This window comes from Poromitra crassiceps (assembly GCF_964638095.1).
Source record: "Poromitra crassiceps genome assembly, chromosome: 16".
Lineage (NCBI taxonomy): Eukaryota > Metazoa > Chordata > Actinopteri > Beryciformes > Melamphaidae > Poromitra > Poromitra crassiceps.
Genome location: NC_139645.1, coordinates 11242902 through 11259627, shown reverse-complemented (window position 1 = coordinate 11259627; position 16726 = coordinate 11242902). Strand labels below are relative to the sequence as shown.

The window sequence follows — 16726 nt, the reverse complement described above, 5'->3', positions numbered from 1 at the left end:
TAGTGATTTATGTATGGTTTTATAATTATTGTCTATTTTTTCTTTAGCATTGTGTTTTAATAATGAATCAAGTAAAACAGCTTCAAATGGGAAATCACTTGTTTTGTTGAAAGGGACAGTGAACTCTGGAGTAATTCTGATTGTAATAATTAATTCGTTTGAGTTTTAATCCTAGTATCAGTACAATCTGGGAATCGTGGGCTCCCAGATTGGTAAGTACCCAAACAAACCTGTAGCTTGCATTCAAGGCATTCAAAGGCGAATAGATTTCTCCTCCAACACACCAGGTGGCGACAGAGTGCTAGCGCTGTTTTGGGAAGACGCGAAGAGACAAATCCTCTCCCGAGCAAACATGGCGGCGTCGTTGATGCGGTTTGTCCGCGGAGGTCTTGGAAGGAGTTTGAGCCGTAAGCCCACTTGGAACACACCTGTGCAGTAACGTAGTGTTTGCTGTAGTGATTTAAGAAGGGCTGCAAGCATATGTCTATTATTGACGAACCCATGGTGCCATTTACAACGGTGAAATGTCTCACTGTTGACCTTCGAGCTCGCTAATGCTAACGTTAGCTTGCCTTGCCTTGAGTTGATTGGCATGGAGGATTGTCATCGGTGACTGTTTTGCCACTTTGTGACAGACAGGTGTAGCGTTATGTAGTTAGCCAAACGGACATGAGAGTGTATGACGGAGATTATGTGCATTGCTATTGATTGACCCATTGGGTGACGTTAACATGTTCTCAATCACTTGTTTTCTATAGTTGCAAATCGGAGTTCATGTCTTCTCCAGCAGCAGACGAGGTTGGAAAGCACTGAAACCAAACGTGAGTAGAGAGAGATGTCTGTGGATTAAATGACGCGTGTTTTCTTTAACCCCATCATTTGATAGTGAACTAGCAGTAATACATGATTGCTTAACTACCCTTTAGTCCTGTCTGAATGAGTAGTGACAGAAAATATACTTAGTAATTTAACTACACACCTGAGGGAACTGCAGTTAGAGGCTCAATGATTTGCCTTGGGATCATCAAGATGTCCAGCACCCTACTGTCGATGCATGACAGAAAACGGCCATGATAACAGACTTGTGTGTTTTTCTCTGTTCCTCCCTGCAGCCACAGTCAAGCCCAAGGATGCCGTTACTCACAGCCAGCTGGCAGCGTTTGGGGAGTATGTGGCTGAGATGATGCCCAAATACATCCAGCAGGTCCAGGTCAGTCCATAATATTCAGTCCTGGAATGAACAGCACTCAACGGGTGGTGTTGCCGTTGAACTGGTGTTGGGATCGACTCATGTAAACACAAAACAACATATTACCTGGGTTAGAGTAACCAGGGTAAGCTCATACTCTCTTGATTATTGAGAAACTCTCTTGAGCAACCTGATTTAATATGATCATTCCAGTTATTTTGCAACCTGGGCCTTATATCACATTTTGTTCTCCGGACACGTTGCCAAGACACGCCCATTTCTTTGTTATTTCATGTCATGAAAGTCGGCACAATGGTGGAACGAGCTTCCGCCTTAGGTCAGGACGGCCGAACCACTGCCGATCTTTCGGCAAACAAACACCTTTTCAGGCTCCATCTGGGCCCTTCTTGAACTAACATATTTCTCTCTCTCTCTCGCTAAAAAATAATATATATATTGTAAGTCGCTTTGGATAAAAGCATCTGCCAAATAATATAATGTAATGTCACAATTTCTTCAAAGTCTCTCAGTTTTGTTTTACAACACGCTCATGTCAAAATTACATTTCCAAATCCAGATTTTGTGCTTCTTTCCACAGTTTCTGCAAAATGGCATACATAATGCCTTAGTGTGGCATTGTGCTGTTACGTTTCAGGTCACTAAAAACTATTCAAATGTCTTCAAACCAGTTATTAAAGAGGTCTTCATTTTTCATTATGCAATAACATGGTGAAGAAATGAACGACAGGTCTCATAAATGCTGCGCCCACTCTTGGAATAATCCATAACAGGGTTAGCAGTAAGTTACAATATGCATCCTGTCTGCTTTACTAAACACAATTTAGACTTAATCAGCTAAATTCTGCTCATTTTACAGTTTCACAACTAGTGAACTACTTAAGTCCAATCAGAGATAGGATAGTTTTGCTAGCTTTGTTCCTGGATTTAGATTTTTAAATGATTCATAGTATTCTGTACATCATCATACGTAGGTGTGGGGACGTTATGGAAAATTCATGTCAGGATTATCCTGTAATTTTAAGTATAATTATAATTATATAATAATGATACTATATGATGGCGATAATTATCAAAATATGCTTAAAACTCTTAATATGGCACTAAAACATACTGGAAACACTTTACCTTACCATACAAGAAACAAATATTGGAGGAGTTGGCAGACACCTTCCTCCGGCAGGTTCTGCAGGTGGCAAACTCGTCTTTCTGTCGTTCCTTATTTTTTGAACCCATAATATTTTGGACACATCTGATTTAACTTTTTTGATCTGGAGGATACAGCGGGCAAGCCGAGCTGGCTTCAGCCATGTTGATGATGATTGGCTGGAAAGACGCGTTCTCATTGGGACAAATGACCATTAAAAATAAAAGAGGAAATCAATAGGACTGTGAGTTGTTAGTGAGCTAAAGTTAGACCGCTTTTTCAAGTCAAATATGACGATATTCACAATTATACAATTAATGGAAATTCACCACGATACAATTATCTTCAGTGTTTTATTATTGGGATAGACGATAATATTATGTATTGCCCCACCCCTAATCACACGGTCATCTTGGTAGGACAATAACAGGTGATTGAAATCAATTAACCGGTGATTACAATGAAATGACATAAACAGCCTATGAGCTGTGTGCATGTATTGCAACGTGTCGTTTTGGTAGGGAATGCATGTGACGTGGGAATACTATGAATACACTGAAATACCGTGTGTGTGTGTGTGTGTGTGTGTGTGTGTCCCCTGTGTAGGTGACCTGTTACAATGAGCTGGAGGTGATGATCCACCCTGACGGGGTGGTCCCCGTGCTGACCTTCCTGAGGGACCACACCAACGGCCAGTTCAGAAACATGATTGACCTCACTGCTGTCGACATCCCCACACGGCAGAACCGCTTTGAGGTACGGACCGGTGACCGCGAAAACAAACGTGAACGTAAAACGACGTCATTTGCTCCTAAACTCGCATGTGTTTGTTGTAATCGTGTGTACAAAGTAATCGGATGTGTTAAACTGCCCAACATTCAGATGAACATGAGTGCAATGCAATCACTGGCATACGATGTATTGAAAATAAGACCATATAGAAAACTCATGGAATTTGTGCTGAAGAGAAGGAAAAGGCAGAAATGTGCAGCTCCCTCCAACTCCCAGCCCCCGAATTGCACCCCCGCCGCCCAAAACAGAAGCCCCGTCCAACCTTCAGAACACTTGTGAAACCCTCTCAGAGCGGAGTAGAAAATGGCAAACGCGGAGTGATCATTTTCAGGTATAATATACGTTTCCACTCTTTGTGTCATGCTTTCCAGATTGTGTACAGCTTGCTGTCCCTGCGTTATAACTCTCGTATACGCATCAAGACGTACGCGGACGAGCTAACGCCAGTGGACTCGGCGGTTAGCGTCCACAAGGCCGCCAACTGGTACGAGAGGGAGGTGAGTCACAGCCTGCACATGCACTACAAACACACAACACATACCTACCCCAACATACACACACTACAAACACACAACACATACCTACCCCAACATACACTTTCAGCAAAAACAAAAATTAAATGCAAAATTAAATTGATTTGCAACCCCCCCCCCCCCCCCCCCGCTGCTTTTATTTTTTGTTTTTGCTGAAAGTTAAATGTTTTATGGTCACTCACGATTCTCTGGAAGAGAAAGAGAGAACGTTTTCTCTGTGATCAGGAGAAAAGTCGAGGTTACTTGGGTGAGTGACGGCACGTTGCCGCATTCAAAATGCTCAGGTCACCCAGACGCCAAATTACTTTCTCTTTTGTCTTTCAGTGAAAGTGTGCTAGTGTTTACATTTACGCTATGACACTGATTTTTGTTTTCATCCAGGTGTGGGACATGTTCGGTGTGTTCTTTGCCAACCACCCGGACCTGAGGCGCATTCTGACCGACTACGGCTTCGAGGGCCACCCGTTCAGGAAGGACTTCCCTCTGTCAGGATACGTGGAGGTGAGTCCTGCCAGCGCCACACGCTGAGGGCATCTCCGCACTGACTCATTTCATTTGCTCGCCCACCCAGATGAGTGTCATATTATTGGCAGCATATCAACAAGACAGACAGGATGGGAGCTGTGCCCAGATGTCATAATTTATTTTTCTCTTAGCTTAGATTATACTCTGTCCATCTTTTCCACGAACCTTGGACATTTGGGAAAGTTTGTGGGTTTGAAAAGGCCTTAAACATTTGGGGAAATGAATGGAGGGCCTCGAAAGTATTTGATATTTACAATTCAAATATAGCACTTAAAGTCGAAGTGAACCGGAGGCGAATGCAATAGCACGAGCGTCGGAGACTGAAAACAAATTGAGAGGCGGACCATATGCGTGTCGATGATTTGATTTGACAATTCTGTCGACTGGCTTTGGCATTGGTCAATCAGGGCGTGTTCCACCCCCAAATCGAGTGAGATTCAGCCTGTTGTCGTGCTACGCGAGTGGGATCCGCGGAGTACCAGGCAGCCACTTGCTTCGTGCGGAGCGAGCGGACAATCAGATGCATGGATGCTGCCCGCCTGCCTGAAATCTCCGAGGGGAGACCCCTGACTACTACGCTCTCAAGCGCGCACTTTTACGCTATTTCTGTAAATACGATATTCCTGGAATGCGCGTTTTAACGAGCCAGTTACATTTCTTTGCATTCTTAGAGAATATAGTTTTTGTTTTTTGTTCATGTTTCATGCAATTGGCCAAGTTAGTAGTTAGTTTATGGGATAGGAATTCTGCCAGAAGACAGGCACTAGGCTCCATTTTCTACTTCATTTGGAAGAGAAAATTATCCTGAAATGAAGATTTGATTGACAGCTGCATGTCGTGATATGATTGGTTGAAATGGGGTAGAAATTTGATAGTACTAGGTGACGTCAGCAAACTGTAGATTAGTGTTATCAATGAAATCTTGAAAAATGAACTTTTGATGTGAAAAAGTGTGAAAAACTAAAGGAATTAGATTTTTGTGATTTTTTTTTGCATACATTATTAAATAGGTGCACTGCATACCCAGGTATTTGAACTAAAAGAAAAGAAAAGTCATTTTTGGGTTCAGCTCGACTTTAAATTCATCAATATGTCACAGCTCTCTCCACTCTTAGCATCACTTCACATTCTGAGGAAAGGTGATGGAGGTTTGTGTTGATACAGCAGCAGCTGAAACCAAACTAAAGCTACACAATTACCCTACAGGCTTTTAAGAACGTCTTGCCCTGCTTCACTCACAGTCACACACATGCTTGTTTTGAAGGGGAGAAAGAAGGCAGGGGGGGTGGGGGGGTAGTGAGACACTCCCACACTCCCCCCAGCGGGGGAACTGTGTCTCGTCGTAGTCTGTCTGTAACCGCCCTTACACAGAGACTTGTTGACTTATTGATAATGTGTCAAAAGAGAAGAGGCCTCTATGGTGTCCATTTGAACAAAATCATGTCTTACAAATCAATACAGTTTTGAGACCTTAAACATCATTGAAAACTCCTTGATGTCCAGCTGAGTGTGCAAACCCAGTTAATCTGAAGTTCAATATGTGAATCCCCCTGGGTGTCCAGGTAGTGCAGTGGTAGATTCCCTGCCTACCAACATGAGGGGCGCAGGTTCGAGTCCGCGTGTTACCTCCAGCTTGGTCGGGCGTCCATACAGGCGCAATTGGCTGTGTCTGTGGGTGAGAAGCCGGGTTAAGGGTTATGTGTCCTGGCTGCTGCGCCTAGTGCCTCGTCTGGGCGGTCGGGGTGCCTGTTCGGGGGGGGGGGGGAGAAATCCCAAACAACCAGCACATGGCTGAGCGAAGCGTGTTTTCCCTCCTCAGGTGCGTTACGATGACGAGGTGAAGCGTGTGGTGGCAGAACCCGTGGAGCTGTCTCAGGAGTTCCGGAAGTTTGACCTCAACACCCCCTGGGAGGTTTTCCCCGCCTACCGAGAGCCCAAGGACCCCGCGCCCAAACTGGAGGCCCCCGACAACAAGTGACCTGCATTCAGGGACTCTTTAGAACCTCCTTCAAACCCATCTGAAATATTTATGTAAATAATACGAATAATAAATCGGCCTTTAACTGATAACTGTTAGTGCTGTGCTTCTTGTTGGCGAACATGGAGGCGTGTTCATGAAGCAGGACTGCACAATTGATCAACCTTTTTAAATATGTCTAGTATCTGTTCCAACAATTTCCCCTATAACACTTATGCAGAACGTAAAATCAAAATATAGAGATTCTCATGTTTGCTGTTTTTAGCAGCTTGTATCAAGAAAGCAAGATGAATGGTTTGGATTAAACTCGTAGGTAGATAATTTGACATGTAGTAATATACACTTATTTAACAAAAATGAGGGCAAAACATATTTTATTGTATTTTGTTTTTTAAATAAAAATCCAATTATATTTTTTCCTGGGAAACTATCTTTAGTGATTACCTCATGCTGTACTAGTAGGCTTACATACAAATTTAATAATATAAAAAATAAATCATCACACATTTTTGAACATTCCCCTTTTCCCACCAAATAAGAAATCTAATTTGTTTACCTTGAAACATCCCTTCCTTGTGGCAACAGGAAACACCTCAAATTATACTCTGGGAATGCTGTTTGATTGTGAGTGACTATTCCAAGTCTTTTGACATGCTGGTAGTGTATCCCCTTCTCAGCCAATCTGCCATACCAGACTTGTCCAGAAGGTGGTGCCGTTGATCTATGACTGGAAATTGCCGCATGAGTCGCTTTCATCTCTTTGTTCACCAGCTCTGACAAAGTGTACCTCTATATAATTTAGATGTATATGTAGCCTGATATGGATGAGCTTTCGTAGCAACAAAATACATGGCACATGCATTTCTTAGTTTATTTGGCCAAACATTTCATTGAAGCATTCATTTTACATGTAAGAAATATTCAAAACATCTCAGAGTCAACATGAACAAGACTACTAAAACCAGACCTGGGTCAAATTGTTTTTTTTTAAATAATATTCCTTTTATTATTCTTGGCATTCGATCATGCCGACCAGGATGAAGAGTTGGCTTTGTGCTTTTGGGACAGATCATCCCTGGTTTCACACAATATACAATCAGACACTCTGTTGTGCAAAAGCCAATACAATCGATTACAGGGAAGGAGCTGAAAGTTCACGCCACATTTTGACCCATGTCTTTCTGACAATGGTATCTAATATACATACAGTGATCATCCTTTCATCAGAATTATCAGAGAGAAGAAACACAGATCAGAAACATCCAACATTATCAATTTACTGTACAGATATAAACTTATCAATCGAAATACAATAGCAACAGGCATTGACAGGGCCTGTAAAGCTGTTCAAAAGTGTGAAAGTAACGGGTGTTTTTTTTATTTTGTTTTCTCGATGCATGCATGACACAAGTGCTTGTGAGTATCAGATGAGTTACGCTCAAATCACTCCACACACAATGACTTCCTCTGTCCCCGTTTTCCGATTTTGTAAATACTGATCAACTCTACCGACTCACTGATCACGTTTAAAGGGATACTCCACTTTTTCGGGAGTTTAGCTCATTTGCCACATCCCCGCCCCCCACATAACCAAGATACACCATGCCTTACCGGCACTGTCCGCGCAGTTTACAGTGAGCTACAGTCGTGAAGTTAGTTAGGATCACCTTAGAATGGAGGGTAATGGTACAGCTGTTAAAAATCTGCCAAAACACACATCTCACGGCACCAAAATACATGTCTGCTTTGGGTACTCACCACACGATGAAATATGAATCCAAAATGCACATAATCGGTCTTTTTGGAAGGAAAAGAGGTAGCCGGCAGTCACTACTTTCCAAACATGGCCACCAACCTCTTTTCCTTCCAAAAAGACAGATTATGTGCGATGTGGCAAATGAGCTAAACATCCGAAAAAGTGGATTGTCCCTTTAATTGAGTCGAGTCAATTCGGTTACACCTTACAGCAGAAAAAATCGATCACAGATCCTCTGGGTCTGTGTGCCAGTCCACCACTACACACAATTCAGCTGCTGGGGTTGAGATGGGAAAACAAAACCACAGGGGGTTAGGACATTATATACTGTGACAGGCAGCATATTAGAAGATGGACTGTGGCAGACTCACAGGAATATTTTCATAAAGTGAAAAAATTGCATTTCATTGTCAAAAGCTCTGTCTCTTTCTTAGAAGTCATTCCAGCCATAAAGGACAGGAAATAGTCCAGTAACACTGCGGCGGACGGGAGACGTGGGGAGCATGTGATGCCAGAGCAGACTCTCACTCCCTCCAATTAGTTTTTGGAGAAGAAGGAGCCGGCCGGGGCATTTCCCAGTGCCGATGTTCATTGTAATTTTAGGGATATACTGTGAGAAACTTAATTTTTTTATGTTTTGTACATCGCTATAGTAGTGCATAGTGAATGAGTCCGCAGTGCTTGCATGGATCATGTGTGTTGACAAGGCTACAATATCGTACACTAGCTTATAATGATATTTCATTTGAATGGAACATTTGAAATTTTAGCATGCGTGCCCCCCCCCCCCCCACACACACACACACTTGGATTTCATGAACTAGCTCATCACCAATAGAGACACTGCGTAATGCGTCATCATTCAGAAACCACGCCCAAGACGGGGGAAAACACAAACTCCTGTCCAATCCTGGCGTTCTCCTATGCGCGTGCACGGTCGACTTAAAGATTGTATATACGGAAGATGATCACTCCAACTTACTTCATTGACCGCAACATCCACATTTTTCTTCTCGCCAATTCTCAATGGCTTCCTTGTTTTCCTCGGGAGTACAAAAGAACGTTAACTGGCGATTTTTTACATTTGTTGTCTGCGCAGCCCCACCACACAACAGCTTTTAGCTATGTTTAATTCAAGGAAAATGACGCTGGTGTGTGGAAATGAACGGAGCCTTTCCCCTGCGATGGGCGTGGCCTATTTCATGCAGTGTCTCTATAGTGAGGCAAAGTGAACGTCACTTCTTGCTTCAGCACTGTACCAGAGGTTTTCATCCGCCATTCATTTTCCCATAGACATTTCGTAAAATGCTTATAAAATAGTTGTACTTCGTCAAACCAAACGGTTCAGCTAACGCTTAAAAAAAAACAAGTTTGACCAAGTAAAACAATTTTCATAAGCATTTTACGAAATGTCTATGGGAAAATAAATGGCGGATGAAAATCTCTGGTACAGTGCTGAAGCAGGAAGTGATGTTCACTTTGGCTCTCTATACTGTGCATAGAGTTGAATGGTTCTCACTCCACTCCATTTTGAATTCATAAACTAAAAAGAATGATCCAACTGAGATCTTTTTTGTGTTTGCCTTCTTGCCACACACCGATGACTTTAGACAGTCGGGCAGCTAATGTCAGAGCTTGACTTCTCAAATCCATATCCATATCCAATTATTTGTAATAATGGGGATTTTTTTTTTATGAAAGTGAAGTATCACTTCAAATGATGTCGCAACAGAGAAGGTGATTTCATGAAGTCAAGGTTCATTTACAATTTGAACAGCATCATATCTGTCTCCCGGCAGTGTGAAATTAAACAGACCTACTCATTACAGTGGCCAGGGAGAAGCAATTCCATTTTCTCCACAGTGGCCGTCGCCATCTGAAGAAATGAATTAGACTGCTGCCAGAATTAGAAATCAAATTATGGTCCATATCCCCGCAGGCCTGGACGTGGCATGTGGTCAGCAGTGGGTGCAGGGTGATCGGAGTCTGCGCTTTTCCGAAAACTCCAAGAGTCAGTTTCGTCCTGTTGTCCGCTCCTGCTATGGCCAAGTGCCGGGGCGAGAGGCTCCACAATCAAGAAAAGAAAGACTCAATTTGGCACATAAAAAACGGCCCATATCACATTCGCATGCCTTTATTTAAAGACATAAAGAAAGGTGATTTCTATAAGGACACAGAAACGCCAAGCTGTTGAAAAGGATGAAAAATGCACTTATGGGAATAGCTCACCTCTAAAGAAAATTTTCATCATTACCCCCCCCCCCCCCCCCCCCCCTGCCCCCAGTCAGCAGAAAATTCCAGTCATTATCATAGCAGGAGCACAACACCCACAGCAAGTTGGCTCCTGTAATTCCATTTCAGCATTCTCCTAAACCAGTGATACTCAACCTGCGGCCCGGGGGCCATATGTGGCCCGCGATAGGGTGCCGAGTGGCCTCCCAACTATTTTCTAATTCACAATGAAAACTTAACGTTAAATAAAGTTTGACTGAGCTCCAGCTAAATTGTCAAATATTGCCACCTGTTCGTCGCTCAGGCACTTATATGTACTTGACTAACTTAACCTGACTAACACAGTAACTATCCTGGGTGCACAAAGTTGTCAGACTAAACTCAAGCAGCTGGAACCCCCCAAAAAACTACAATCTGCTACAGAAAAATTTATATTATTGTTGATTTATTAACTGGCCCCTGGCCCCCTGTCATCTTGCAGAAGTGGCCCCCCGAGCAAAGCAGGTAGAGTATCCCTGTCCTAAACTATTGTTAAGTTAATGGGGTCAGTTTTTTACAGCTAAAAAAAAAAAAAAACTCTTGAGTGTCAGCGAGGAAATTATAGGAGATATTGAGGTAAATATTGAACTTTTGGACGCAATACACCCTTTTCACTGGGGCCATTTTGTGTCGAAAAGGCAGGGTAAACACACGTGCAAGCAAAACACTAACGAGGGTTTCCAACTTCCACGATTGGGAGTTGGAAACCCTCATTAGCATCTTGCTTGCACCTGTGTTTACCCTGCCTTTTCAACACAAAATGGCCCCAGTGAAAAGGATCTATTGTTAAGCTTCAAACATTTGGATTCAGCTGCACAGTTTGGAGAAATATTATAGATTTTTCACGCATTTCTTTTGTGAGCTTTTAAAAGATGGTCCCGTTAACGTCAATAGCCTGTTTTAGAAGGCTGGCATGCAACTACAGCAACTACCTGGCTGTGGGTTTGGTGAGCCTACACACTTCAGTGGAGGTTGGACTGATAGTGGGCAAGTATGAGTAGACTGAATTTTCATTTTGTGGCGCACTATTCAATTCATATTGACATTATTATCATTCAAGGTTCTACATTTTTAATGTGATGAAGTCAAATCCTGGGTAGCCTTCAGCTGGCCGGTGAGAGGAGACGTTCATTCCTTCATACGGTCAATAGCCCTGCACCCAGTCCAAAGTCCTTCTGGCCTCGCCAAGGAACTCGTACAAAGAGGAAACGTCAAAGTCAACCACAAAGCAATATTCATGACCACACCTGCTGCCTCACTGCAACCTACTCATATAAATCAAATACATTAGCTCTCAACTCCACCCAGCTTGTGGCTTCACAGACTCTTCGTCTTGTATGAGTTCTTGGCTTTACCCTCCTCTCTCGTAACGTTCAATCCCCACCTCGCTCTCAGCAGCTAAGGTTTCTTGTTTGCCTGCGATTGGCTGGCGCTGGTGGGGAGGTCGGGGTAAACCAGGAAGCCAGTGAAGGTGATGTACTTGGCGTGGTTGCTGTAGGCTCCAAAGCCATCTCTCTGGTGCGAGTAGAGCCAGACGGTGTCTCCGGGTTTCAGGGAAAGCATCAAGCTCTGACTCTGCAGCGCCTTCTCGCCCTGGCTGTCGTCGTAGATCATCGCCTGCACCTCCAGCCGGTTCTTCATCAGTTTGACCGACAGCGTCTTGTCGGGCAGCTTGCCCACGTTGAAGCAGAAGTAGTAGGCTCCGGGCACGCGGCAGGTGAACACGCCCTCCGTCACGTTGAAGTCCTCTCCGATGTTGACGAACGCCGTGTCGAAGCTGACCGGCTGGTGCTGGGGCATGCCGCTCTGGTCCACGCCCACGATGCTCTGGGTGCGGCCCACCGAGAAGGCGGAGTGCTGGTCGTCCTCTTCGTTGTCCTCGTCCTCGTCCTCCTCCTCCTCCCTCTGCTCCAGCTCCTTCTCCTCTATCGTGTCCCTGGCTCCAGTCTGCTCTGGCAGGCCGTGATCTATAGCCTGGTTACTGTTTATGGGCGAGAGGCTGTCGGGGTGCTGGTGGTGGTGGTGCGTCTGGTAGTCGTAGGTGTCGGGGTAGACCAGGTAACCGTTGAAGGTGGTGTAGTGTCCCGTGTTGCTGTAGAGCGCGTAGCGAGGGTCACCGTGAAGGCGAAGCCAGACGGTGTCTCCAAACTCCAGCTGTAGCATGGCACTCTGGCTCTGCACCTGAGGGTTAACAACACCAACTTTATTACCCTGGTTTTACGGAGTGACACCGAGGACTGTTTGACATCCAACGCACTGACGCCAACACATAATCCCATCATCTCCATCACGCAGCTCTTTATTCAGGCATTGTGGGAAAATGTAATCCCCTCTGTTCGGCTTTCACTTCCAAGCCCCAAACACAGACACAACATCAGCGAGAAGAGCCATATGGCAGTGAGAGATAACTGCTTTGCTAAATAACACAGTAGAAGACCTTTGTAAACATTTCCTTGGAGAAGAAGCCACGATGAAACAGAATTCACACATTACTTCACACACCCCTCAATCAAATCGGTCTCTGGTTCATTGTCAGCGAAGAGCCAGAATGTTTCTCTTTGAGAGAAGGAGTCTATGGCCATGTTCACATTACAGGCAAAATCCGATTTGCTGCTAAAGTCATTATCTTGATTGGTTGCCCAAATCTGATTTGGGCAAGTGTTCAAGTCGGATCTGTGTGTCCAGATACAATGAGCCAATGAGCCAACATACAATGTTTCTGGCAGTGTTTGCATGTCTGCTCTCTGCTCTTCAAGTCCCCGCCCCCTGCAAAAGACACTCTGATCAGTGCGTCCACACTGAAGTCACATCGGTCGAAAGCAGATTGGAAACTACCTCCATATGTGGTTTGGGACAAGTGACACAAATCAGACTTTGAGCGTCCAGACTCATAAAACCAATCTGGATAGAATCATTAATAGGTCATTAAAGTTCACAAATCGGATTTGGCCTCCTAGTCTGAACATGGCCTTTGTGCTCTTATTGTTAAATTGGTGAGAGACGTGTTCACGACTTAAAGGTCCCGTTTTATGCCATTTTTAGCTGTTGAAAACATGTCCGATGGGTCTTTAAAACAAGGTTATGAATTCTGTTGCACACAAAAATCAAATCTAGCCTCTGTGGGAGTTCTCTTATCTGCTCTGTTCCTCCCCTCATTAACTATGCACTGTTTTGAAGAGGCGGGACGTTTGATCAGATGATCTGTTAGGATGGATCTTGTCTCTTAAAAACAGACGTGTTGGTTCCCGGAATTTGAAAGTGCTTCCGCCTACCCGTCTGTACCTCACAGGGAAGAAAGTTGGCCAAAATGGAAATAAGGCGGCGCATCCGCTAATTTCCCCCAATCACCTGCCTCGGTTTTGTTTACATGTCGTGGTTGATCGAATATCGACCAACTTTCTCTCGTCTCAAGCGTCCGTCACCTGGAAGATGACAGCTTCCTCTGGCCAGATTTTAACAGGCTAAAGTACAGACTGTCTCTGGAGCATTCGAAGATTGGGGAAGAGATAGACTGACTTGAGAGACTAGACTAGACTTTTTTCCTTACATGATGGTGTGGATTTACGTGTTTTGAGACTTCCATGATGTTTTTATAGGACACCCAAGGGCTTTGTAATCAAAGAGGAAAGGAAATTTTGATTTTTTTTTTGCATGTTTTTTTTAGCGGGGGGTTCCTATCTGGAGGAAACCCCAGGGGAGCACGGGGAGAACATGCAAACTCCACACAGAAAGGCCCTTTTTGACGACCCCACCTGGGCCCTAGGCACTGAGGACATGGGAATGGGGACACACCCTCAGCGCCCACAGCGTCCCAGGCGGGATTCAAACCCAGGACCTTCTTGCTGTGAGGCGCCACCGTAAATCTTCTTTTACACTAAATGAACACTAAAATCTTAATCCATGTCACCAACGCGGACTCATGGATTCCTCAGATCATCCTCATGGAACTCCCAATCTTGTTACCCCTTTTTTCACCTAGCTAATTAACTAGTATTCTCTAAACCTACGAACACTTAAAGACTACATTTTCTATTTCTTTTTGGACTCTACTTTTTAGATTTTCAACTCCCTTCCCTGATCTTAGGATCTCTGTGCATGGTTTAGCCCGGCATCTCTCGGCCTGTCTCGGAGGGGAGTCCCCGGATGGGGGTCCGCTGCTGTGGCCTGGGTGGGCCCGTCCCCCGCGTGGCCTGCTCTCACGCTCTCAGTCACTATGCTGGTGGCTGGGGGCTGGGGGGGCGGGTCGCGTGGGGGCTGGGTCCGCCCGGGCCGCAGCAATGGGCCCCTAGCACAACGACCTCACAAGGTTCCTCCTCAGCCAAGTCACTGGGGCAATCCATGTGGCGATCCATGTGTGGATTGCCACCATATGGTGGAAAGGTTTTCTTGCGTTCACTGGGGGTGAGGGGGTGCCGCTGTGTCCCGGCCTGGCCTTCCCTCCCACGCCTTATGTGGGCGGGGGCCGGGTCGGGGGGCATCGGTGCTCTTCATCACTGGTCGAGGGCTGCCGGTTGGTTTAGAACAGCTTAGGTAGGCGATAGATTAGCTACAGCCTAAGGCTGACCTGTTATAGTGTTCAGGCTAAAATCAGACTAGAGCAGGGTAGGATAGGCCAGATTAGGCTGTAGATTAGCTAGATACTATGTCCCAGTTAGCTCTGGTTAATGCTTAGAGTAGTCAGTTGTCTGATCTTCCCCCCCCCCCCCCCTCTCTCTTTCCCCCTTCCCCCGCTTCTTCCCTTCTTCCCCCTTCCTGTTCTCCTCTCTTTCCATGCTCTTTCCTCCCCCACATCCCACCGCCCCCCCCTCCCTTCTCCTGCTCTCTCCTCCTTCTCCCCCCCTCTGCTCCTTCTCCTCTTCTCCCCTATTTTCCTGAATCCCTGCCACTTCCTGCTCTCCCTTCTCTCACATTCCCCCTGCTCTCCTTCCCCTGCACCCTCCCACCTCTCCTTCTCTGCCTCTCTCCTCCTCTCTGTCCTCCCCCCTCTCTCACATTCCCCCTGCTCTCCTTCCCCTGCACCCTCCCACCTCTCCTTCTCTGTTCTCTCCTCCTCCACATTTCTCATTTTCTCCCCACCCTCGCCCTAATCCGGGCCCGTATCCTACTCCCTCCCTCCACCCTAGACCCTACCTCTACTCTACCTCCCCTGTACCCTTCCACCTCTCCTTCTCTGTTCTCTCCTCCTCTCTGTCCTCTCCCCTCTCTCACATTCCCGCTGCTCTCCTTCCCCTGCGCCCTCCCACCTCTCCTTCTCTGTTCTCTCCTCCTCTCTGCCCTCTCCTCCCTCTCACATTCCCCCTGCTCTCCCTCCCCTGCACCCTCCCACCTCTCCTTCTCTGTTCTCTCCTCCTCCACATTTCCCATTTCTCCCCACCCTCGCCCTAATCCGGGCCCGTATCCTACTCCCTCCCCTCCCCCAACCCTAGACCCTACCCCTACCTTGGCTCTCCCTCCCCTGCACCCTCATCTCTCCTCCTCTGTTCTCTCCTCCTCCACATTTCCTATTTTCTCCCCACCTCCCCCCTCTCCTCCCTCCTCCCTCTCCCTCCCTCCTCCACTCTCCTGCTTTCTTCAAATGTTCAAATGTTATCTTTATTCTGTATATTCTTGTTACTGTGTGTTAGCTAGAATCAGCTAGACATACTTTCTGTGAAGCCCTCTGAGACATGCTTGTGAATTAGGGCTATATAAATAAACTTGACTTGACTTGACTTGACTTAAATGAACTGTCCAAGAGATCAGTTTCAGGCTGGATTTTCAGGATTCCAATCTTCCTTGCAGAGATTCTTTCCCCACCTACCTACCTTCCTCTCCTCTCCAGAGTTCTCCTCGTACACGATGGCCTGCACCTCGTTCCTGTTCTTCATCAGCATGACGGACAGATCCTTGTGCGGGAACTTCCCCACCGTGAAGGAGAAGTAGTAGGCCCCGGGGATGCGGCAGCGGAACAAGCCGATCTTGGGGTCAAAGTCGTTGCCGATGTTGACATAAACCGTGTCAAAGGTCACCGTCATCTTGGGCCCGCCCTCCATGCTGTTGGTGCGCGCCACCGAGAACGCCGAGCGGAGCTCCACGTCTTCCAGCAGACGGGCGAAACCCCACGCGCCTCCGGCATGGCTCAGGCACAGCAGGCCCACCAGCAGACTCACTGGGAACTGCGTCATATCTGTAGAGGGGCAGAGAATGGGAAACGTCATTATTATTTATTTGATTTGTTTTCTGATTCCCCCATTTTCTCCCCAAGTGTACTTGGCCAAGTTTCCCCCCCTACTGCCCCGGTCGCTGCTCCACCCTCTGCCGATCTGGGTAGAGCCAAGACTAGCACCGTGCTTCCTCCGACACATGCGCAGTTGCCAGCCGCTTCTTTTCACCTGACGGCGGGGAGCTTCACCGGGAGGACGTAAGACGTGGGAGGATCACGCTATTCTGCTGAAGATCCCTGTGATCGAAATGTCAATAACCTGACCGGGAGCCTGTAACTACAGTGTGCTGACTTTATTTATTTTGATTTATTTTG

The 16726-nt window shown here is 45.9% G+C and overlaps 2 protein-coding genes across 2 annotated transcripts; one reads left to right on the top strand and one right to left on the bottom strand.

The window, feature by feature from the left end:
* The first annotated feature begins 327 nt into the window (after positions 1 to 327).
* Positions 328 to 6833, top strand: ndufs3 (NADH:ubiquinone oxidoreductase core subunit S3). The gene is made up of 7 exons (XM_083652962.1): positions 328 to 407; positions 759 to 821; positions 1113 to 1210; positions 2961 to 3110; positions 3518 to 3643; positions 4061 to 4180; positions 6024 to 6833. Exons 1-7 carry the CDS (start codon positions 353 to 355, stop codon positions 6180 to 6182), a joined length of 771 nt encoding a protein of 256 aa, XP_083509088.1. The 5' UTR covers positions 328 to 352; the 3' UTR covers positions 6183 to 6833.
* Positions 6834 to 11607: 4774 nt separating this feature from the next.
* Positions 11608 to 16373, bottom strand: c1qtnf4 (C1q and TNF related 4; the record flags this gene model as incomplete). The annotated part of the gene is made up of 2 exons (XM_083652961.1): positions 11608 to 12390; positions 16014 to 16373. The coding sequence occupies 2 exons, from the start codon at positions 16371 to 16373 to the stop codon at positions 11608 to 11610; spliced, it is 1143 nt and encodes a 380-aa protein (XP_083509087.1).
* Between the last annotated feature and the right edge of the window lie 353 nt (positions 16374 to 16726).

Bases quoted from the DNA above. Each gene is read 5' to 3' on its own strand.
- ndufs3 (XM_083652962.1), top strand. From the start codon at position 353: ATGGCGGCGTCGTTGATGCGGTTTGTCCGCGGAGGTCTTGGAAGGAGT. The intron at 822-1,112 runs GTGAGTAGAGAG...TCCTCCCTGCAG, and splicing joins GGAAAGCACTGAAACCAAAC to CCACAGTCAAGCCCAAGGAT. The intron at 1,211-2,960 runs GTCAGTCCATAA...TCCCCTGTGTAG, and splicing joins AATACATCCAGCAGGTCCAG to GTGACCTGTTACAATGAGCT.